The sequence below is a fragment of the Benincasa hispida genome, chromosome 8 (genome assembly GCF_009727055.1).
Source record: "Benincasa hispida cultivar B227 chromosome 8, ASM972705v1, whole genome shotgun sequence".
NCBI lineage: Eukaryota > Viridiplantae > Streptophyta > Magnoliopsida > Cucurbitales > Cucurbitaceae > Benincasa > Benincasa hispida.
In genome coordinates this window covers 9,804,469-9,830,471 of record NC_052356.1, presented here as the reverse complement: position 1 = coordinate 9,830,471, position 26,003 = coordinate 9,804,469, and the positions used below count along the sequence as shown (strand labels likewise).

Genomic DNA, 26,003 nt, shown 5'->3' with positions numbered 1-26,003 from the left:
CAACTCAAAGAAAAAGATCTCGCGTTAAACACCCTGAAGGAACATTTGATAGTAGCTCAAAACCATATGAAGAAGAATGTTGACTTGCATAGAAAGGAGATGCATCTTGAAGCAGGGGAAGAAGTGTTTCTTAAGCTAAGACCATATTGACAAAGGTCGCTAGCTCGAAAAAGAAATGAGAAGTTATCACCTATGTTTTATGTGTTGGGGTTGATGCCCTAAAGTCTCGTGTCCTATAGTTGTAAACAGTTTGTACGAACGTTTGTGTTGTATAATATATGATATTTGATTTCACATCTTGTATTTTGCTCAATTGCATGTTTTATTTGCTTTACCACAAACCAATAAACTTAAAATCCCTGGTTATTTGTATGTAACTCAAGCATGTATGTGGTGACATACAAGTGGATCATGTCTTGAGTGATAACCAAAATGGTCTTAGTATATGGATATAGGAGGGAAACTTTATCTTGGTAACGCTACAGATGCGGCCCCTTTTGTGGAATGGTCACAAGTGTTGTGACTTGTCACAGATGGTCTAATCCTAATCATTCGTGTTGGGGACATGCGAACAGGGACGTCCTATACAAAGAGTTTGTATAAGACCTGACCACGAAGTGTTAATGTCTCGTTATATAACATCGTTCATGACAGAGACTTCACTTCACTAGGATAAACATAGGTAACATGACCTCAATCCTAAGTGAGTTGGGAACTCTTGCTATTGAGGGCGGTCCTTTGATTTGTATGGGTGCAAATGGCCAGGTCGTCGATTCAAACCTACCATTTTGGAGATTCGTCTTATTTGAGAGTTGGGAACTCAGCTACACAAGATGGAATTCACTCCTTCCCCGAGGCAGGGGCAAGTAGATAAATAGCTCCATTAAGAGCTTGGCCCGAGAGGTATTCACACATAGTTGGACTATGTTGTATCATTCATTAAAGAAATCAGTGGTACTTAAGGAGTGAGATGTAACTATAGGGGCAAAACGATAAATTGCCCCAGCTGTACTTACGAGCATCTATGAAGGGTCATCGTACTCATGATTGGTTATATCCAATGGACACAGAAATATATCTGTGGTAAGAAGAGTTCAGCTGTTGGTCTTTAGTGGAATGTCTGGCAGTTAACGGATGGTGGATCTCGTGGCTAAAGAGTTTAGTCAACTAGTCACATACTGTTGGAGCTTCGAGCCACAGGTCCATAAGGTCCCTTAGGTAGCTTGGATAAATTCGAGAGTTTTTTGGTCAGTTTGAAATGTCCAAATTGACAAGGAGTTCGATTATATATGATATAATTTAACTGGTTAATTATATATGATATAATTGACTAAATATATGAGATAAATTATATTAGAGAGAATTAGATATAAATATGATTTATATCAAGTGGAGGAGAAGTTACTATAATAGATATGTGATATCAAACTATAGGGTAAGAATATAATATGATTATATTCATTTATTAATTAAATTGGTTAATTATGTGATAATTGGCCGAAATATTCTCCTCGATCATGTGTTAGTGAGAAATTCCTTATTCTGTTATTGTAATTGAAGAGTAAAATGAAAATTTGTTTCATTTTTGCAAGAGTTCGTAAAAAATTGCAATCGGTGTGAAAATGTTTTCATCGTTTAGCTAAGAGCCTATACGATAGAGCTTCATTGCTTAAACGATCGCACGCTTTTCTCTAAACGATTGCTCAGCTTTCCTAAACGATCGCCTAGCGTGCCATGTTTTCTAAACGATCGTTTACCTATTACTAGACGATCGCTTAGTAAAACCTACACGATCGTGTAGCTGTCTGTAAACGATAAGCATCCCCGCTATGCGATAGTTTTCTCTCCCACTTGTTTATCATCTATACAATCAGCACGTTCCTCCGACCTCTACCAAATTCACCAAAGACCACACTTTGGATTCTCACTCGAAGAATACCAAGGGCTCTAAGTAGTGGTTTCATCTCTACTTCTGCTTACTCGTGCTTGTTTGTGTTGCTGTCGTTCATGTAGATGATTGTGCTGCCATAGCTGACTGTTTTATTGGGCGATAGAGAACGTAAAGGTTCTTCCACTGTGTTTGAGTTTGAAAGTAAAGAGAATCTTCAACTGGTATGAGAACTCAATCCCTTGTATTTTATTTATCAAAACATGCCGTTAATTAGTTTATATTCCATAACTGTTTGATAGAATATGTGTGGTATTTCGGTCACAATGAAATCGAAAAGATCCAAATGCGCTCATGGATGCTCTTCATTAAGAGTTCCTTCATTATGGACTTTATAAGGTGTTAGAGAGAATTGGGGAAGTGGCCTACAAATTGGATCTTCCTCTTGAACCAAATTTTAGGATAACTCAAATCAAACACCACCTAATGGGCATTAGGCAAAACTCAACAAAACCCACAAAACATCAAGCCTTACCACAAACGAGGTTCAAACCCTGAGCAACGGTAGTGGAAGACTTGGAGCGGCGACAGTCGGACGAGCAGAGGTTAGAGAGATAGAGAAACAGGTAGAGAGAAACGAGTGGAAGGAGAGAGCGATGGATAGAGAGAGAGAGTTACCGATGGCGAAACGTCTGGGTCGACAGACGGGCTAATGCGAACGAGCGATGTCCGATGGCTGGTGGCAGTGGCCGACGAAAGAGAGAGAGAGTCCGCGACTGGAGGGGGCACGAAGAACCTCTCTTTTTTTCTCCTTTAATGGCACGCTTTTCAAGGCAACCCTATATATATATATTACTTTTAAAACCCTACTCCTTTTCCTAAACAAATACATATATATATATATACTTTTTATATATTTTTTTCTTATTTTCTTTTCTATTCCATCAATTTCCCTTTTTTCCCCTAAATATATATTTCTCATTTTACTTCTCAAATTCTAAATTCCAAATCTTTTAAAATTAAACTCTCAACTCCTTTGGGAGAAACAAATTTAAATCAATTATCTAAAAAAAATTGATTTAATTTACTTATCTTCTCAAAATTAAGAACAATTTCTAAATCTTCCAAATTTAATTCAATTTCTCAAATTGAAGTTCTAAATCTTCCAAATTTAATTCAATTTCTCAAATTGAATTAAAAAACTGCAATAAATCCAAATTCTCCTTAAATTAATTCTAAAATCTTTCACCAAAGAAAATTTTAAAATTGAATTATCCTTGTGCCATAATTCAATTTAACCTCAAGATTCAAAATAACTATAAAATATTACAGTATGGTTGAATTTAAATTTCATAAAAAAATGGGATGTAACACAATGTCTATCACAATAGATGTTGGTAGAAGTCTATTAGTGTCTATCAGTGATAGAAACTAATAGATGTCTATCAATTAATGTGTATCAATGATAGAAACTAATATAAGTCTATCACTAATAGAGACTGATTGAAGTCTATTAATGTCTATCATTGGTAGAAACTGATAGAAGTCTATCATTGATACTATCGATGATAGAAAGTGATATAAGTCAATCATTGATAAAGTCTATCAGTGTCTATGAGTGTTTTTTTTAGTTTGATATTTTTCTATCTGTAAAAATTTGTCAAGTACGTATAATTTTCTAATTTTAGACTACTTACCTCGAGTGATATTTCAATGATGATGTCAAGATATTAAATTTTAAAAAGTTATTTTGTTTTCAAATTTAACCATTCCAAATTGCACTTTATTTTTAAATTTATTAAAATAAAATGAGTAATACTTATTTCTCTTAACAGAGTAATGTTTAAAAGTAAATTAGCCACAGTAAAAAATACTTAATTTCATCCACTTGAAATCAATCAAAAAAAGAATTTAAGAAATCATTCCAAATACTCACATACTTTAATGTTAGCAAAAATAATTAAATCATACAAAACAATTTTAGCTGATTCAAATCACGGGAAACATGCTTTGAAAAAAATAATAGATATCAAATTCAATAATTAAATGATTTAGCTTAGGCTTTCGAGTTCTCCAATTACAACTTGATCATAGGTTCATCTAATTAATTCTTTTATTGTCTAAATTTAGTCAATTCACCTAGAAAAGCTAGGTGAGAGTCCAGTTAATCTAATTAGTCAACTTAATTAAATGAAAAGCATCCTAATTAAATTGGACTAATCACATTATGAATTCGGACCTCATAAAGGTGAATATCAACTAGGGATTGCCTAAATTAATATCTATCAGATTCTCCCTAAGTTGATAAGAGCATTAATCACTATTAGATGCAATAGTTTACAAGCTAATCTAACCCTTTGTCACTTTTAATCAAATTACAATTATATGTCACGTATTGCAATATGAAACTTAGCTAATGATCATACAACCTCAAAGTGAAAATATAGTCATAATCGTTCAATCACAACAAAAGATTCCGAAGAACAATTCATGGAATTATAAAAAGATTAAACCTCACAAGTTATAATATAGTGGAAAATAACTCTACGCATAAGTAAGAATGCGTACTTTAGTCCATAATCGACATACCAATCAAGTAAAGTTTCAATACATCAATAGACCAAAAGGGAGAAGAAAACAGAAAGAAAATGCTCTGAAATCAATTGGGATCGTAGATAAAATAATCTAGGTGGCTCAGAATTTTTATAATAATCGAACTAGTGTCGTGGTGCTAGGATGCAACGCCACTGCGTTGGTGGAAATTTGCGCATGTTCACGTTTGGAGTGTCGTGACGCTCTAGGGTAGAATCATGGCGCTATGTGCTTTTCATGAAAATGAGGCATTATGCCTTTTCAGTGCCAAGCATGGCACCATAGAGCACTGTGACACCATGCTTGCAGGGGCAAAATTATCATTTTTAGCTCTTCCTTCCTTATTGATTCTATTGATGCAATTAAGCTCTGTTTTGGCCCGTTTTAACTCCATTTTGTCAGTAACGCTCGACTCTATCTCTTAGGTACCCAAAATCTATAAAATCATCAAATAAACACGTAAAATCTAGGAACAACTTTAAATTTAGTGGAGCAAGATAGCACATTTTCAATACTATCAATGGGACCTTAGTTAGAAAACTTAAAAAAAAAAGTAGTTTTCAAAATCTTATTTTTGTTTTGGAAATTGATTAAGAACTCTAATATCTATATATATATAAGAAGGAAATATGAAAATTATGAGTAAGAAACCAGGAGAAAAACAACATAATTTTTAAAAACCAAGTGATTACTAATAGAGTTGTGAATAATGTAGTTTTTCAAATTTGTTTTTTAAATTTGGCTTTTCGTGTCGATTTTAAGATGCCTTTCAGAAGAAAAGGTTTCTATTTCAATTTACTTCAGATATAGAGGACACAGGAGACATCCTATTGAGCCAAGCAATATATTCGAGGCTCGAGATCATGATGAATCACTACAAAAACGAGGATGATTGACACAAATCTGAGTGTTTTCTTATAGACTTGTATGGTTTTAGTATAGACTTGGAAAAGTAATAATGCTCGACTCTAGACTAGAACGCATGACTAATTATAAAATTATGCATATGAATAAGGATTTCTTGTTGAAGTCATTTAAAGAAGTTTTGCTGTTTCCATCTAAGAAAATCTAGATAGATACTTTAGGTTCTAATAGGGAAAAATAAAAATTAATTGAACTTGAAAAAGTAGATTAATAACTTTACATATCTTGTAACTTTTTTTCTGCTATGCATAAAATTGGGCAAAGTATTGTTCCTCTCGACTATTGCATGGTCCAAAGAACATATCCTCTAGTTGTCTCCACTTAGATAGTTTTGGCATTAGATTTAGATCAACTCATATTCTTTTTTAGGGATATTTAGGTGAGGAGAGGAGATGAGATGAGCTGAGATATGAACTCAACTCAATGTTTAGGAGGCCAATTTTGTATATCACTGACATTTTATACCATGTCCACCAATAGTGCACTCAACCCTCATCACAATTGATGTCTCATTGCTCAACTTCAGTGACCATCTCCGTCAGCCAACTCCAGTAACTCACCTCCGATGATTAACTACAGCGACCACATCACCTTTGATAGCCAACTCCGATAACCACCGCCTGCGGCGAACTTTGACAACATCCAACATCATTGTTGACGGCCAACTCTGGCGTCCTCCGACGGTAGCCACTCCACCAACTCCGACGACCATTATTTTAAATAATGACTACTGTAAATTTGGGCTTTGTTGACAAACTAGTCTTTTGTTTTGTTAATGCTCGTGACATAAAATCATTGATAAAACCTTAATTTTAAGATTAAAAATAACTATTGATTTAAAAATAGATATAAAATATCAATAAATGTTTATATTTAAGTTGACACACATAATTGTCAATAAAAACACTCTTATTGACACAAAATTACGTAAGTTCTATCAAAACATTGAATTCTCTGTCTTTTTTATTATTAATTTATAGTATTTTATAGTCATTTTTTAATAATTTAATAATAATAATATCACTTTTATTATGTAGAAAATCAAACAAACTTGTATTTAAAAACAATATTGATAAAAAATTCTTAGACACATGCACAATTAATTTTTTTTTTTTTTGATCAAAAATGTTAAAATAAAAATGGTTTAACTAAAAACATCACATGCACAAACTTGTAAAATGATTGCTTAAAATTTTTTTAAAAAAAAATTAAAATGCATGATCCAAAAGTACATACTAAATCTCATTTCCAAAAACTCCCAATAATACATGTATGCCTAAAAAACAATAAAATAAAGTGCAATATATGGTTTATTAATATATATATATATATATATATAATTATTGAATAAAAAATTTTCATACAAAAATAATCATCATAAAAACAAATTATTTATGTAAAAAAAAAAATGCATCAGATATCCCTGATATATGAACTCAGCATGACAAATATCCAAAACATAGACATATGAATTTTATAGACATATCAACTCAATAGATATATGAATTTCAGACATATGAATTCAACTAAAATTAGGTGTTAGTAACTATATAGATACGTTGTTGTGGATCTCACATTAAAAAGATGAAAAGACTTCACAATCTTATAAAATATATAAATTATTTTTTTCATTATAAATTAGTTTTGAGATGATATATCTTGTTTCTTTGTCGGTACTCAACTAAACTAAAAAGCTAATTTTATGGACGAAATTTACACTCGATTCATTATACTAAAAAAATTTTACACAAAGATAACACAACAATAATATATTATCCTCTCAAAGTTGTACGAGTCAAAATATCCAAAGTTTATAGACGATCTCAAGTTTGAAAGAATAAAGATCAATAGCACGTGATTGGTAATTGACCCATATAATTAGTAACAAACTAATCAACATACACTGAGTTAAGTTAATAATTAATGCATGGATAAATGGAGAATAAACAATATTCGCCGTCTCTGGTGGATCTCGGATTTCATATCAGGATGACACAAGTACAAATAAATTTAATTTTAGATGTATCGATATAATATTCAAGTCATATATATCACTTAAGCGAGCATAACTAACTGACATACGAATAATGACATATCCAAAATTTCATGTTAGGGACACTACATAATGATAAAAGTTTAGTCCAACAACTTCTAAATTTGTGTCATATATAGTTCTTGAACTTTAAAAAATATATACTAGATCATTGAAATTTCAATTTGTGTGTCTTATACATGGTATCAGACATTTTTTTTTAAAAAAAAAATGATGTAACTATTGACTAGAAAGTTGAAAATTTGAGCTTTAATTAGAAACGTCTATATATATTTGAAAATGGAGTTAAAAACAAAATGTTGTCTACTACAACAATTGTTTTTAAGCATTTTTAATATTTTATGAGGTTTATAGATTTTAAATTGAAAATTTATATATTTGTTAAACATTTTTAAGGGATTTTTTAGTATCATTTTTAAAGGACTTATTAGAGATAAAATAGAAAGTTTAGATATTTACCAACCATAATTTTAAAAACTAAGAATTAAGCTTATACTAACTTAAATGTAATTTAAAATAATGGTAAAGTAAATAAAAAAAAAACAAAAAATTATATGTAAAATGGTATTAGTATGCCTTGATTTTTAAATACTAAAAACCAATAACCACATAGTTATCATTAAAAAAATATATTTGTATCTAAATATGTACACATATGTAATAAAAATGAAAGTGGAATTAGTTTTTTCTAGCCCATTATTAGTGAATTAAAAATTATATATATATATATATATATATATATATATGAAATTTTAAGCATTAAAAAGAAATATATAAATATAAAAAGGAAAAAGAAAAAAGAACTGCGTCTCACTAAAAACAATTGTATATAAATATGTACATATATGTGATAAAAAAAATAAAAATGGAATTGATTTTTTCTGGACCTTTACTAATGAATAAAAATTAGGGTTGTTTTTAAATATAAAAAAATTAAATCAAAATATTAAAAAAATATAGTAAAATTTTAAAATTATCAGTGATAGATACTGATAGACTTCTATTAGTATCAGTGACATTGATAGACACTGATAAGTCTATCCGTGTCTATCAATGTCTATCATTGATAGTTCTAAAATTTTGTTATATCTTGTAAATATTTTTAACAGTTTTACCATTTGAAATAATTTCCATGAAAATTATATAAATATATACATAATTTGAAATTTTAAGCATTAAAAACAGGTATATAAACTATAAAAAAGGAGAGAAAAAATTAACTACCTTCCCCACTGGTTAGAACCCTAAACACCAGTGTACCATAGTGCACTACACAACCATTGAGCCAAGTTGCATATTTTAAGGGCCACGAAAAATATATATTCAATGGATACTTATCTTTTATATTGATAAAAAAACAAATATATATATATGTGTGTATAAACCAACACAATGTAAGGGGTCGTGCCCCTGACCCTTTGATAGATCTGCCTTTGTTCACCACTTTACTTCTCCATTGGTAAATCTCTTCCAAAAAATATATATATATATATATCTTCTTGCTCTCTAGATTTTGTGTCTAGTTTCTATTTGGTCTCTTAATTTTAAAATGTTGCACATTTAGGCTCCGTTATGTAAGCATTTGATTTTGATTTTTGTTTTTGAAAATTAAGTCTATACACATTGCTTCTACTTCCAAATTTCTTCATTTGTTCATTTGTTATCTACTTTTTTTTATCAATTGTTCGAAAAACAAAGTCCAATTTTGAGAACTAAAAAAAAGTAGCTTTTAAAAACTTGTTTTTATTTTTTGAATTTGGGTGTGAATTCAACCATTGTAATTAAGAAAGATACAAATTATTATAAGAAATGAGGGAGAAAATAAGCTTAATTTTCAAAAACAAAAAATAAAAAAGAAATGGTTACTAAATAGGACCTTAGTTTTTAATGTTTGAGTTTGTTATTGAATTTAGTCCCTAAGTTTCAAAATGTTACAATTTTATTCCAAATATTTGAGTTTTGTTTCAATTTTGTCCATATATTTTAAGATTTTACAATTTTAACCTTGATTTTCATTAATACTCACTTTTCTTCATTGACATCAATGTTTATTAATTAATTTAAAATAATTATGAAGTCAACTGATTTTAAATTCAATTTTAATAGTGATAAGAAATAGTGAAACTTAATTACTTAAACTTATTTTAATTATTTGAAATTAATTAACAAACACTAACTCTAAATACGGAAAAAAAGTATTTAGTTAAACATTAAACTTCAAAGTATAATCTTAGAAACCTATGTACTACATTGTAAAATTATAAATATTTTAAATGCGATTTTTAAAAATAGAAAAATATGAAAAACTATTTATACAAAATAGCAAAACTTTAATCTTATTTGATAGAGGTTAATAGAAGTCTACCTGTGTATCAATGATAGAAATTAAATAAATCTATCACTAGTAGATGCCGATAGAAGTCTATTAGTATTTTTTCTTCTTTTGATATTTTTGTAAATAATTTGATTTTTTTTATATATGAAAATTTTCCTATTTTAAAGTCTATAGATTAAAATAAAACCAAACTCAAAACGTAAGGATTAAATGTGTAACATTTTGAAACTAAAGACAAAAAAAAAATTAGACTCAAAACCTTAGGATGGAAAATGTATTTTTCTAAAAAGTATATAGAGAGTTAAGATAAAAGAAAAGCATCTTAGAAAGAAAGAAAGAAAGAAATATAAAAATCCTGAAATTAAGAAAAAGGATTATGAAGCTAACGTTCAAATATTTAAATATTGGTTCGGAGAGCTAGGTTCGGAGAAGTTCAAAATTAGGCGTCTTTAACTTTTTGCTTCGGAAAGCCGTTGTTCTCCCGAACCTCCCTTCTTCTTCTGGTTCATCTTTGGTTTACACTCTTTATCTCATCTTCTTTTTCCTTTATTCCCTTGGAACTTTGTTTCTCTGTATTTATGGCTTTTTCATAGCTCTTTAAATTCCTCTGTTTTCTCATCAATAAAACCCACAAATTTCTTTCATCATAAACTCTAGAAAATCCCCAATTTGTTGGCTACAATTCCTTGATTTGGAATGGCGAAGACATCGTCGATTGGAAGCAGAATGAGAAACAAACTTGCAGATATTACGAATTCGAAAACAATGAGAGCTCACATGGAAGATGACAATGGCGTTATCGATCAGCTAGTGAAGGTGAATATCTCGTCTCCTCTTGCTTCCTCTTTCAGATTTCTACTTCTTTTTCCTTGTTTCTTTAGGGTCGGTTTGGATTGATATTCTTTTTTTCACTTAGAAACACTTATTTAAACACTAGAAAATCAATCCAAACATCTGAGATTTTTGTTGGGTTTGATTTTAATTTGTTGAACAGGAAAATATGGCTCTTATGAAACTTATCATGGAGAGGAAGTATCCTTCTAGATTTTGATATTCTGTTTCATATTTTGTAGTCTTGAATGAATTTTCTTTATATCACCCATATCACAAGCTTTGAATTTCATAGATTCCAAGAGGATATTGAAAATTGGGTTAAATTTTAAATTTGATCTTTGAAATCTTTGAAGTTTCATCCTTAGTCTGTTTTTTACAAACTTCTTTAATTTTCCTTCCTAGAGTGTTCGATTGAAGTGTGCTAATTTATTAGTACATTCACATGTTTAGACTGTCTGCCCTTCAATTTAGGTAATTGTTAGTTACACTCTATTAAAGAGCTGCTAGCAAAAAGGGCAAAACACATTACAATAATTAGATTTGAAGCCTAGATATTTGCTGTTTGCAAAAATGGCAAAAAAAAAGCCTAACCCACATATACCGATGTAAAATGTAGCAAATGCCTGTGAAATTTATCACTATTTCGTTTCATCTTTTCTTCTCACACTTTCCACCCTTTCCTCTTCATTGATACACTTCTCCATCTCTACTTTTGCATCTCCATCGATACAATGTCCAAACTTTTTGACCATTTCATTTCGACTTCTTCCCAACTTCTCTACCGTTTCGACAAAATGGCAAGGTATTTTATCTTTTTCTCCATCATACTTCTATACATTCACATGCATTTGTTACTGATAGTATATCTTTGTTAATCCTTATTCATTACTTGTGTTTTTGTCACTGTTTCACTTTGTTTGATTTTCTAAATTTTCTATTTCTTGTCTATTACTTTTTTTTTTTTTCGTTTTAACGGTTGACCCTAATCTCTTGTTTTCACGTCGAGTAAAAAACCGAAATAGGAAAAAACTTATGGATTTGAGAATGACAAAAAGAAAGTAGAACTTTGAAAAAGGAGAAATTTCAAAAAGAAAAAAAAAAAGAAGAATAATACAATATTTTCCAACACTTGATACACTTGACCTTGACCGATATGTTTTATATGCTTTATACATTTGATAATGATGCTCTTGATTGATATTCTTGATATACTTTATAATGATACACTTAATAATGATATACTTATATTGTTGATAAACTTGTCGATATGATATATCGTTGATAAAATTGATAATGATGCATTTCTTTATACTGTCGATACACTGATATATTATTGATAAACTTGATAATAATGAGAAAATTCACATTTTTTACCCTCTTGAAAGTTTTTTTCCTTTTTAAAAAAATAAAATAAAAATTGGACTCTTTTCGAAAAGCTTGTTTTTTTGGACCTTTTAATGATGAAAGTGATATAAGCATTGAAAACTTTTAATATGCAATTACTCCTGTACCCTCACCACTTTATTAAATTCACACTTTATTAAATTCATCATAATTAATTCAACAACCAAATTCTCAGCAAATTAATTATTTTTACCCATCAAATTAAGTGTTTTACAACCCACAACTAATAACAATCCTATTAGCCACAATTAAAAAAAAAAAAAAAAAAATCACCAAATTATCTCCACAACTCAAATTTTCTCTTCTCAAAATTTGTACTCCACAAAATTGTGATTTGTCAATACACTATGTAAAAGGTTATGTATTGAATTGTTCGACCATTTCTTTCATGTTAGAATTCATTTGCTTGTCTTGGTTTCGAATTAGCTATGCTCACTTGTTTATCGTTTCTTTTCTCTAATGTGTAATTACTTCTTTATTGGTAATTATTAATGTCTTTTATAATAATTGCCAACAAAATAGTTAACAAAAACATATTTAAAAAATAATCTTTTTTTAAGACACCCAATCGGGCTTCATACGAGGTCATCAAGTCAAGAAGATTGGGTAGATATCTTGGTATCGTGCAATGAATTCCTGATTGAGGTTTATTCTAGCGGTATAAATTCAATTTAGTATAATCTTGTTATAAGATGTATACTTTAATTGAGGTCCAAAACTCCTACATTTATTGTTCGAAATGATGAAAATTTCACACATTTCTGATATGAGAAGAGGTCTTGGCTACCTTTTTACATATCCAAGCTTCTGAAGTGTTCGATTAATCAAGGATTTCATCTATTATCTGAAAAACTAAATAAATTCCATCAACATTTAAGTCAGTCCCTTACAAGACGAAGTAGGATATTCCATTGTCCCCCACATATTTTGGTCTTAACCCATCACTTAATTTTTATTGCTTACTAATTTTGAGACGCATAACTTGGAGGATGATGTAGACCATATCTCAAACTCAATATTTCAATGATTGATTTTGAAGGGAGACATGTGATGGTAGAGAGGTAGTAGATGCAATTGTTAATGGAAATAACACTAATGGGTGATACACATCATGTAGAAGAAGAACCTGTACTGAACTATGGATGTTCATCTCATGTTCCATATGCAACATGTTGTAACTTGTCACATCTATCCAGTAGCATAATCATCATGCCAAGTTAGTCTAGATTTAAAGATGCAATCATCTACATTAGCAATTAGAGGTAACTTTCAATTTATGGTGAAGAAGTCGAACATAAAGCTACACCAAGTTAGATGTATTGTTGAAAAATACAAATGGAAACTGAGAGTTGTTAAATTGAAAATTTGTGAAATATTTAAGATTTCTAAGTATAATAATATCCATACATGTAAAAATGAAATCCTGATTAATGATCATAGGCAAGCTTCTAGTTGGATTCTCAGACATTTAATAAAGTCAAAGTTTGAAGACGTTAGTCGTTCATATAGCCAAAAGAAGACATAAAACAGGAGTTTGGTGTTAGTTTAAGTTATGACAAGGCATGGGGAGAGCAAGGGAATAAGCATTAGCTTTAGTTAAGGGGTCATTTATGTTGCGTAGATTTGGTGAAGCCCTAAAAATTGAAATTTCTGGTTCAGTCTTTACATATGGACTGCAAGAAGATAAGTATTTCAAGCATGTCTTTATGGCTTTGGGTGCTTCCATTAGGGGGTTTTGGATTGCATTCACCCCGTTTTAGTTATGGATGAAACAAATTTAAGGGGTCAGTACATTATTAAACTCATACCTTAGACATAAGGGTGTTTAAATGACTCGATAACTCAAATAACCCAGACTACCTAATTTAAACTATAAGGTTGGGTTAGTTTTGTTTTCAGGTTGGGTTGAAATTTTTCTATTTTTCTTGGATTGGTTTGGGTCTAGGGTTGAATTAAAAAAAAAAAATGGGTTGACTCAACCCAAGCAAAATTACATATATATTAATAAAAAAATATAGTTCATTTAGAATTGATGAATTTGTGAATTCTTTATGTTTTTCTTTTAAGAATGTTTGCTTTTGTATAAAAGTTTATAATAAATAGTATAGATAGTTGGTATGTAAGAATTTAGTTTTATGAGATTTTAATTATTAAATATATATTATAGTTAAATTTAAGTATTTTAAATTAAGAAGAAAACAAATAATAACCCAACAACGCAACCCATGGATTGGAGATAATGTTTGGGTCATTTGGGTTGCCAACTTGGCCAACCCAAACTTTCGAGTTGATCCAAAAAAAATGCCACAACCTGACCCGACCCATATGTACACATTTACTTAGACAATTAGCATAAATATTTTTCATTGCTTTGATGTCCTTCTTGAGGCCCGCCACATGTTGATCAAGGGTCTAAACTTGCTTACCAACTTCTATAATGAGTTTCATAAACTTCTTCTTCGTACTCTTTTTTCTTCCTCTTTTTCCTCCTTTGTCCGTCTTCATCTGCATCAACATCATCATGAGCGTGAATCATCAGAGGCTCGCCATTAATATGTGGGACATGTGGTGGTGTTAGTGGTAAAATAGGGGTGTCGATGGTAATAATAGTGCTTTTGGTGGCAACATAACACGATCCAAGAACGCCATCTCCTGCTCGGTTGCCACAAGTTCTGATGTGATAATCGCCTACAACAGAATATTGTTCATAAATAACAATGTATTGCAATCATTATAAAATCGTTAGAAAGGAACATACCGCTTCAACACCAAACACCTCATCCTTGATCACAGTATAGGAAGAAGAGTGATTGTCATTCAACCGGTTGGCAATACATCCAGTTAAGGACGACACAATTTCATATGCTTATAACTACGTAAAATATAATAAAATATATTTTGTTAGATAAATGATAATGCAATGAGGGTCACAGTAACTGAAACTAGTTATTACAACCTGGAAAGCATGTGGGAAACCATATATACTATATATTTTCTGTTTCCCGTCATTACTCTTCTTGTAAGTGTCTACTTTATGTTGCAGACCCTTCTTGAGTTGTTTTATTACCATGTCAAATATATATTTATCCCAATCTTAGTTACAAAAACGTCTCCCAATCATCAACGTAACCACGAAAATTATACTTCATGCCTGATTTTCTCTCCTTCCCCACCAGTCCAAATTCAATAAAATAAACAGAAAAGTCTTGATGGCATCCTCGTCATTCTCAAACTCTAGTGACCACTCATCCAGGTCGTATCCGTTCATACCCTCAATATCATTCAAGTATTTCCTCCTCAATCTTATATGGGTGTTATCACTATACTATCTACCCATCTAGTCTGGTGTTTCAATCCCATTACTAGGTCGAGATCTCTCTGACCAAATGACACCTTCGTGTTCGTTAAAACTAATCGTACCTCTCATCGTCTCGTTTACCTCTCTAAGTAATATATAGTGTAGGGTCCATTAAAAATATGTTAACCTCTATAAGAATCATATTCAAATATAATATTTAATGGACCCTTAATACATTATATATTACTTAGAGAGGTTAATGAGGCGATGAGAGATATGACTAATTTTAACTTGGTTGACACGAAAATGTCATTTGGTTGGAGAGAGTTCAACCGACTAGATGGGGGTAGATAGCAATATAACTCATGTTAGATTAAGGAGGAAATATTTGAATGATGTTGAGGATATGAAGGAATACGAACTGGATGTCCTATATCCATCACTAGAGTTTGAGAATGACAATGATGCAGTCAAGACTTTCCAGTTTTATTTTATTGAGTTTGGACTAATGGGGAGGGAGATAAAATCAAGCCTAAGTTATAATTTCCTTGGAGTTATAATTTCCTTGGTTAAATTGATGATTGAGAGGCATTTTGTAACCAAGATTGGGATAGATATATATTTGACATGACAATAAAATGGTTCAAGAAGGGTCTGCAAGATAAAGTAGACAAGTACAAGGAGAGTAATGATGGGAAATAGGAAACATATAGTCTATATGGCTTCCCACACACTTTCCATGTTAGTTTAGTTGTTGTTACCCTCGTTACATTATTAATTATCTAAGAAATATATTTTATTATATTTTATGTAGGTATAGGCATATGAAACTATGTCATCCTTAACTAGACGTGTCACCAACCGATTGAACAACAATGTCGTACCACATATTTTGTTTGTTGGTCTTGCTCGCACTCTCCTTCATATGTTGTGATTAGGGATAAGGTGTTTGATGCTTAATGTTTCTCCTTTCTAACGTTTTTATAATGATTGCATTGTGTTGCCACCAAAAGCACCGCTATTACCATCGACACCACCTGTCCTACATCATCAACACATTCAATGATGATGTTGATGCTGACAAGGATGAACAAAGGAGGAAGAGGAAGAAGAAGAAGAGTATGAAGAAGAAGTTCTCATTAAAGAAGTTGGTAAGCAATTGCAGGCTATGAAAGCAATGAAAAAATATTTACTTGATTGTAATGTATGAGTTTACCACTGTACTTACCCTTAAATGTGTTCCTCCATAATTAAAATGGGGTGAATGCAATTAAAAAATCTCAAGCCTAAAGCCATGGGAACATGCTTGAAATACTTATCTTCCTGCAATAGGATTTTCAATTTTTAGGACTTCACCAAATCTGGGTACCAATTTGTAACATTTTGTGAAATACTTTAGGGCTTCACCCTTGCCCTCCGACCTTATCATAACTTAAACTAACACCAAACTCCTCTTTTTTTTCACAATATCTTTAGGTCTATATGAACGATTAACGTCTTCAAACTTTGACTTTATCAAATGTCTGAGAACCTAATTAGATACTTGTCTATAAGCATTACTCAAGATTTCATTTTTACACGTATAGATATTGTCGTACATAGAAATCTTAAGTATTTCACAACTTTTCAATTTAACGGTTTATAGTCTTCATTTGCATTCTTCAATATGTCACCAACTTCTACATCTTCAGAAGAATAAATTGATTTAGCATGATGACTGTGCTACTGGATGGATGTGCCAAGTTATGACATGTTGCATATGTAACATGAGATGAATCTTCATAGTTAAGTACAGGTTGTTCTTCTGCATGATGTGCATCACCATAAGTGTTATTTCCTTCGATAGTTGCATCACCATGAATATCTTGTTCCGTCTTAAAGGACGGGCCTAGATGTTGATGAGAGTTATTTAGTTCATTGGATATATGAATTGTTTGGATGGAAATTCTTGATTGCTTAAACACTTTGGAAGCATCCATTTGTGAAGATCTTCATCATTTTGAATAATAAATGCTCTTTAGACCTCAATTGAAGTGGTATGTTCCTTTCTAAAGATCTTCATCATGCGTTAAGATCTTCATCATTTTGAATAATGTTTGTTGGATATAATAAATGCTCTTTAGATCTTCATCTTATAACAAGATTCTCAACTGAATTTATATTGTTTATCCTATACACTTCAATCAAGAATTCATTGTACATAATTCCAATCTCTATGACAAACCCCCCCAACTCTTCATCGTAATCTTTTTCCCTTCCATTCCAAACACCACCAAAACAAATCCAAACGTGAGGAATAACTAAAATAGAACCCGATGAATACCCAGGCAAGATTGAGATCGGACCGAAAAATGGAAACCCTACTTCTATCTGTACCCAGTCCCATACCTGGCCAAGACAAGCACCAGGTCCAAAGCCAGTACCCGTACATCTCTCTACACCCAATTAATACCCGACCAAGGTCTATGCCGAGCCAAAATCCAATAGCCTTACCTTGAACCTGGTCAATACCCAATCGAAAACCTCTGGTACCAAACCCGACCAGGGCAAGATGTGGGTCACCTCTAATCTCTACCTCTCGATACCAGGCTAACGTCCCAACCCTAATCTCTTGCACCTAGTCCAGACCCGGTCAAGGCAAGACTGAGTCACCTTTACCTCCTCTGGTACCAGGCCAATGTCTAAACCCACACCCAATCCATACACAACCAAGGCAAGACCCAAGCCATCCATACCTTCTCTGGTACTAGGCAAACCCCTAGCCCTTTATACCAGGTTCAAACCTAGCTAGAGCGCCACCTAGGTCACCCCTACCTCTATCGGTACCAAAAAAATTGTTTCCACCCAGTTAAGACTCGACTAGGTAACAACTGAGCCAACACATACGTGGCTCGATACCAACCAGCAATCTTTTGAGCCCAATCGATACTAGACCAGCACAAGATCGGGCCAAATATGGTCCACATAAGAGTTACCAAGTCAAAAAGATTGCATAAGTATTTTGGCATCATACTGAGGGATGTAATTACACATTAGAAAAAAGAAATGATGACCAAGCAAGCATTGCTAGTTCGAAACAAAAACAAGTGAAATGAAAAAAAAGAAATGAATTTAAACAAGCAAGCATTGCTAATTCGAAACAAAAACAAGTGAAATGAAAGAAAAGAAATGAATTTAAACAAGCAAACATTGCTAACTCGAAACAAAAACAAGTGAAATGAAAGAAAAGAAATGAATTAAAACAAGCAAGCATTGCTAATTCGAAACAAAAACAAGTGAATGAATTAAACATGAAAGAAATGATTGAACTAATACAAAATGAAATACATACCTTGTGTATTGACAAATCACAATTTTGTAGTGTACAAGTTTTGAGAAAAGAAACTTTGGGTTGTGGGGATAATTTGGTGAAGATAACTTTTTCTAAATAACAATAATGTTGATAAATTTTTTGTTGTGGGTAGTGGGATTGTTGTTAGGTGTGTTGTAAAACAATTAATTTGGGTAAAACGGTTAATTTGTTGAGAATTTGGTTGTTGAATTAAGTAGGATGAATTTAATGAAGTCGTGAGAGTACATTTTAAGTTTTAAGTTTTCAATGCTTACGTCGATTTTATGTGAAAAAAACAAATTTTTCAAAAAGTGTCCAAATTTTAGGGAAAAAAAAACCCAACCTCGAAGAGGGTGAAAAATGTCAATTCCTAGGACTCATTTATATTGCTGAAATACTTGATTGATACATTGTTGATATACTTGATAATGATGCAATCGTTTATGCTGTTACATACTTTATAATAATGCACTAGTTTATACCGTTGATATACTTGGATAATTATACTATAGATGTACTTCATAACCATACATTGTTTTATACTGTTGATATATTTAGATAATTATATTGTTGATATACTTTATCGTAGTCATACACTGGTTTATAATGTTGATACACTTGGACAATTACATTGTTGATATACTTTATAATTATAATGTATTAGATGTATTGGTGATACACTTGGTATATAATGTAAGTTAGTTGCTATGAGACACCCGCTTATTCTATTCATACACTTTAATAAACTTGACTGATTATCATGGGATAACGTTTTGAGCCTTGGTACCAAGGTTCATTACTATGCAAAACTAGAGGTTTTAGACACAATTGTTCAGAAATTATTTCTAGATTTCCAAATAAAAATGTGTCTAGGAGAAATTAGGAGTTTGTCTGATAAAAACATTGTTAATACTTTGGTTTTCAATTAGGGGGTCATATTGTAAAACTTAGGTCGAAAGATTTTCTACATAATCACTGGATTAAATCGTCAAGCATTCTCACAATCCACAACAACAAATATCCAATAAGAGCCCAATGGTCTTGAGGAATGCATTTTTAACCATTTTCAAGAAATAGACGATACAAAAATTATAGCAACCTTTGGTATAGGAGTCCGTGATGACCAACCCACGGTCAAATTACCAAATTTTCTAATTTTAGAATGTTTATCTATTACACAATAAAGTAGATTGGAAACACCTTAAAATGATAGATGAAGAAATGTTGCTTAATTTTCCATGGGGGGGGTGTACGCTATCATTTAATTTAAGTGCAGAATATGTTAGAAGAGCTGCAAAGAACAGTACGACTAATTTTTTATCAGAAGGATTTTCACATGTTCTAGTGTGTTAGGGTACTAGAGATAACCCAAAACTTTCAGAAAGTCCAAGTAGGATTGTAACGAATATAGAAAAAGGAAGCCCAAGAATACTGAATTGGAAATTAAAAAAAAAAAAAAAAAAAGCTTTTCATATTGACTTGCAAGATTTCCTTGGTTAAGTATTGGCTAAGCAAGTGTCGAAGGTCACATTAAAGAGTGATAATGAAGAACCACTATTTAAGTGGCAAAGTAACCATCGAAGCCAGTACACTCTTGACATATTTGATCTCGTCAGATATTCAAATAATATTCAAACTCAGTGGCGTGGGCTACATGATGACCTTCATCAATGCTCTTTAATGTGACTCCCTACATTTACTTAGCCAATTTTTCTTGGCCTCCAAACAAATTTTCTAGCTTTAATAGGAGTAATAAAGCTTCTATGAATTATAAGTCTCCCCATTCCTGAGTTTTGAATTAGTAGCAGTTGGATCTAATTCAAAGATGTCATGGCAAACAGCTTTGTACCTTTTTGAAGTGCATTTCTAGTAAATTTAATAAATCTCACATCATTTCTCCTCAAGAAAAGTGAGGCAAACCTATGCAACTTTAGGTGTCTTTGCTCCCTTGATGTGCTCCGACATCTCACTGGTCTTGATCTTCCATTTCTTCAAGGTCGTTGTCGCATCTTCAGGTGGCATGACTTTATTGCTATCTTCATGGAAGTAGACCATGTTTTGTAGTCTTGAGTGTGTTTAGATTTTTTATGTCTTTAAAAACTTGAAGTCTCCCATCATCTTGTAACAATAAATACACTTCAAGAGTAAGTTGTGTCCCAAACAACAAGCTTCAGACTGTACATAATCTTCAGAAGTTCCACCATAGCTTAGTGTTATGCTAGCTTGGTTCTTGAAGAAAGTAGCACAAAAGGGAAGAAAGGAACTTTTATTATAAGAAGGTAGCTTTCTGGAGTCAGACTCTTTCCCACCCTCTTTCACTTTACGAAAATACACTTTCTATTTATAGACATGAGATCCTTGGTGCCCTAGTAAAACGGTTTTTCTAGTCCCTTCTTAGATATAAATTATTCTACATATTTTGTTGAAGTTTATCCTTATATAAAGAAATAATCATGAAGTTTATCCTTATCATTAATTAGAGTCTATTTTGTCAAAGTAAGCTTAACTCAATGGTATGGGCATGTGCTCCGATCCAAGAGGTCGGACATTCCCCATCCCAAAATGGTTGTACTCAAATAATTAGAACCTATTTTAGATATTTAGACCCTAAAAAAATACATGTGTTATATTTAAAATGGATATGGATAAGGATATTTAGATTCTAGAGAGGCCTAGAAAAATCTTTTTACTTAGGCCTCAAGGATCTCATGCCTATAAAAGAAACATAAGTCAGTCAAGTAAGAAACAGTGAGTAATGTGCTTGAGAGAATATAGAGAATAGTGAGAGATCTTTCAAAACTGTTCATCTTTGTATTTTCTTGATAAAAGTTTGTTTTTCCAAGGTCTCTTCGTTTTTGTGCTAATTTTTTCGACAGAATCTAAGATGAAAAATTAGGCCCATGTGGTAACTATTTTGACTAAGAATTTTAATGTTTCTTTTAAGTAAAAACTATGCGCTTAAACTAAACTTAGTTTAGCCTAAATATTGCTACCAACCTTCTCCTTTTACTGCTTCAAGTTTCCATCAAAACAGAAACTTCAAAAAGAATTTCCTGAACATTTCAACAGTAAAATAATTGACCTGAGTGAAGCTGAGTTGCAAAATCTGAGGGCAAGCATTCAGAAACTGCAGCTTCAGAATTGGCATCTTGCTCAATCAAACAGTCGCTTTTTAGCAGTAAGATTGTATAAATTTTCAGAAACATTTCAAATTATTCCTCTGATGAAAGTTCATCTGACACCTCCCGTACTTTTAATTATAACCATACACTTTCTTCCTCTTGCAGGAAATCAATTTAGGGAGGAAGAGAGTAAGTTTCAAAATGTCTTGAATTGATTTATTGGTGCATTTATTTATATGTGATGCTCAATAATTTGTTTCTGATGTGTTCTAGATTAAATCACTGGAGCATGAGATTGAATGCAAGGAGGCTTTGCTAAGAGCAAAGTGTTTGAATGTAAAGGTATTATCTGCAGACTATTAGCAGGGGACATTTATTTTACTTATAACTATATAGATACTGTTGATGCAAAAATCCGAATAAAAAAAAATGCACCTGACAGCAATAGTAAATTTTTAATTCAGAGAAGACGTGACATGCAAAACTAGGAGAATCAGTGCGGCACTTGCCATAACACTTTTGATGCCTAAATCAGTAAGAGTCTGTAGTAAATATTTTAGGGATGAGAATTAACAGGATTTTCCCTCTCCTCTTTAGATCTGGACTATGGGTGTGCAGATTGTTCACTCTCGGAGCCAAAGGTTTTCACCCTCAGCCCTATCTCGGGCTGAGGCCAAGGGTAACTCCTCATGGGCCTTGGCTCATGGTTCACCTGGCCCAAGGTCCATTTGAGCCTTGGGTCGGATATTCAATCTGAAGTTTTGTCTTTTGTTTCATTCGAGCCCAATTCTTCTTGATTCCAAATCTTCCCATAACAGATATAATTATCCAAATTTGTTGACTAAATTTGTTATTTAACCAGGTGGAAAATAATGAACTAGGAAGAGCTTGGAAACCAAATAAATAAGTTCTCACAATGCATTCTTATAGATAAGAACCAACTAGCCTTTGGGGAGAGATCAAAGTTGATAAGCTAATTTATGAAAAATACTGAACCAATTCTCATTGATGAACAACGGCTATATATTCTGACAGGGTAAAGCAGAGATGAACAATAGAAATTCTGAGTGGCAGGTAATATAGTGATTTCCTTCTTTTCAGCTATCTGATTTATTATTCTGCTTATGCCTCACACTTTGCTCACAAATATTTTAGATAACTTCACCTATTTTCCTAGCTTCAGGAAGGGGAGAAGCCAACAGGGCAACCTTCACTCGCAATTGTTAATACTGACACCAAATCTTGCAATGGAAATACAAAGCCTCCTGGAAGAACTAGAAGCCAATGTAGGTTTTCATGAAATGATATCATGATATGATCAAAAGAAGAAAAAAAACATTCCATTTTACTGTCAATTTACAAAACAAAAGGGTGTGTCATTTGAGACCTATAATTAGTACTTCTCATTATTAGTACTATAGGCACGTTTAGTAATCGTTTCCTTTCTTACCATGGTTTTCATCGTTCTAAGAAAAATAGTTGAACTCTTACGCAAATGTTAAAAGTAAAAAAACGAATCTTTAAATTATTCTTTTTGAAAACATTGGTAGAAATTATATAGTAAAACAAGACATTTAGAGGTGGAATAAGTGTTATACGCTTAATTTTCATAAACTAAAAACCAAAAATTAAATAGTTACCCAATAGGTCTTAGTAAAAAGTTTTCCAGAAGAAATTATTTGATCTTGGGTTTTTACTCTTTTGAAATTGCTTTTGATAAAGTGCTTCTCCATGAATCTTTTCCAACTCCTTTTCTAAAACACTTCTAACTCCTTTTTGGCTTGCCCTCAGAACCATCATATTACTCTCCCAAACCCAATGAGAGTGATGAGATATTGATAGTATACTTATTATTATTCCTTTCTTTGTTTATTTTTCTTCTTATCTTGCTTATTGTTCTGGTTGAAAACTAATGGCACTTGAATCAATGCAGCTATGGGCCCTTCAACTTCATACTCGACGGTGGTTGATAAAGAGAAAGTTGAGAACAAGAGGTACTTAGTCATTCACACATTTATATATATAGTAATATTTGTTCATGATTCTTTCCAATTTGTGTCTGTCTGACAACATTTAGGCCATATTTGATAACCTTTTGGCTTTAGGCTTTTAGTTTTTTGAAAATTAAGCATACAAGTACCTTTTCCACCTCTAGATTTCTTGTTTAGTTATGTACTTTCTATCAATGTTCTAAAAAACCAAACCAAGTTTTGAAATCTAAAAAAAAAAGTTTTTAAAACTTGTTTTTGATTTTAGAATTTGGTTAAAAATTCAAATCTTATTCAAGAAAAATGAAAACCATCATAAGAATTTGGGAGGAAATATGTTCAATTAAAAAAAAAAACAAATGGTTACCAAATGGAGTCTTAGCTTTTTTGTTTTATATTTTTTTAAAATCCAAGGCAAGTTTTAAACTTAGCTCAAACTCACAACCCTTCGGTTCAAGGATGTACCCGACCACTCTACAGAATTCAAATGTTTTGGTTTCAAGAATTTCCCTAAGAATTCAAATGTTTTAAAAAAAATGAAGATCATTTGTAAAGAAATGATGAGAAAACAACCAAATGATTATCAAACAGATACAGGGTCGATCTTAGTTATTTGGTTTATCTATTTTCAGGCATTGTGTAAGAAGAAGACACTCTAGTAGATTTAGATATCAAGTGAGAGACCTTGAAGAGAAGTTATTTGAAATAGAAGACATAAAACTTCTTGCTAGTGAAGAAGAAGAAAAAGAAACGAAGAACAATGGTAGCTCATTATCCTCCCCAAGAACTTCAGTTGGAAGGCCATTTAGCAGAGCAGCTAAAGAGATTCAATCTTATAAAGAATCTCGTCTCAATATTAAAATCAGAAGACAAGAATGAGAATTGAGATTGGTATAATATAACATATCTACGGTTTGTTGTTTGTGATGTTTATATATCATATTGGATGTGGGAGGAAGTAATTTATGTTGCAAATTTGCTTACATGTATGTATTTGTAATTACATCATTTTTAGAATATTGTGTTATGAATGTGGAGAAAGAGATTTGAACTTGCGCATGGTTCGAAATATTGATATATGATTATCGAAGCTATGTATAAGTTTTTAAAATTGTTATTTTTAGACCCCTCTTGATTGTTGAAGTATCGAAGGGAGGTACATATTATAATTATAACTGAGTTAAACTCACTTTGACGGTTGGTGTTTAACTTAATTACTAATTGTATAGAGGTTAGATAAGGAATTTACTTTTAGGTTATATAAAACAAAACATAAGAATAAATACAAGTTATATTCTTCTCAAGGTCTTCTACATGTTAGTCTCAAGGTCTTCTACAAGTAGAGTAAAATGAAACCATTTATTAGTCAATATCCTACAAGAAAAAAGGGAAAAAAATGTTATCTTAATACAAATAAATAAACAAATAAGACTTAGATTACAAAAATTAAAGAGGAGAACTTCTTAATTTGATATTCTACAATATAGTATCTTTGGCATTATTTTTGACACTCTTCTCAAGGTCTTCTATATGTTATACTTACAATCCCAAATATGGTTTAAAAAATGTTAGACAATTTAGTTCTCAAACTTTAGTTGGTAACGATTTAATCACTATATTCTAAAATTTATAAATAAATAACAATTTAGTCTCTATGCATTACAATTTGTAATTATTTATTTCTTATTGTAGAAATTTTTATCAAAATTAAGTTTATGTTTTTATTAGGAAATTTATTTTAAATGACAAAACTGCTAAAATATTTATAAATAATAGTAAATATTCACAGTCTATTTGCGATAAACTGCAAAAGATCACGATAGACTATTAATCCATGATAGACATATATAGTAGCCTAGTCTATCGTAGTCTAACACAGATAGACAGTAAAATTTTGCTATATTTATAAATATTTTGGTTTATTTTCCTATATTTGAAACAACCTTTTTTATTACCTTGAGAATTTCACTTTAATCATTTTCAAAAAGTATAGTTTTATTTGAGACGACATGACAAAGGTCTAATTTTAAAAAGCACTTTTAAAAGATGTCTAAACACAATTTCTATCTCAAAATTGTCTAAACTTAAAATGTTTAATTAAAATACACCATAATTAGTTTAAAATGTACATAGATATACTCTTCCTGATAACTAGAGGAATTACACAGTACTTAAATGCAAAACCCAATCCAAACATTAAAAGTTCCCATAAATAAGGGAGCAATCTAGTATTT

General features: G+C 31.5%; 1 protein-coding gene across 4 annotated transcripts; it reads left to right on the top strand.

Annotated features, from left to right (window-relative positions):
- Window positions 1-10,339: 10,339 nt before the first annotated feature.
- Window positions 10,340-24,912, top strand: LOC120083698 (shugoshin-1). 4 transcript variants are annotated; one of them, XM_039039540.1, is made up of 9 exons: window positions 10,340-10,608; window positions 10,787-10,824; window positions 21,729-21,837; window positions 21,947-21,970; window positions 22,055-22,123; window positions 22,817-22,855; window positions 22,965-23,067; window positions 23,715-23,775; window positions 24,402-24,912. In XM_039039540.1, the coding sequence occupies exons 1-9, from the start codon at window positions 10,489-10,491 to the stop codon at window positions 24,646-24,648; spliced, it is 810 nt and encodes a 269-aa protein (XP_038895468.1). In that variant the 5' UTR covers window positions 10,340-10,488; the 3' UTR covers window positions 24,649-24,912. The 4 variants fall into 4 exon arrangements, with proteins under 4 accessions (XP_038895468.1, XP_038895466.1, XP_038895470.1 ...); XM_039039538.1 differs by having other exon boundaries at window positions 22,959-23,067; XM_039039542.1 differs by lacking the exon at window positions 22,965-23,067 and having other exon boundaries at window positions 24,402-24,544.
- The last annotated feature ends 1,091 nt before the right edge of the window (window positions 24,913-26,003 follow it).

What these genes read in the sequence shown, in the direction of transcription:
- LOC120083698 (XM_039039538.1), top strand. Translation starts at nt 10,489, where the DNA reads ATGGCGAAGACATCGTCGATTGGAAGCAGAATGAGAAACAAACTTGCA. An exon ending in TCAATTTAGGGAGGAAGAGA is followed by an intron (nt 21,971 to 22,054) that starts GTAAGTTTCAAA and finishes GATGTGTTCTAG; the next exon opens with ATTAAATCACTGGAGCATGA. An exon ending in GAGAAAGTTGAGAACAAGAG is followed by an intron (nt 23,776 to 24,401) that starts GTACTTAGTCAT and finishes ATCTATTTTCAG; the next exon opens with GCATTGTGTAAGAAGAAGAC.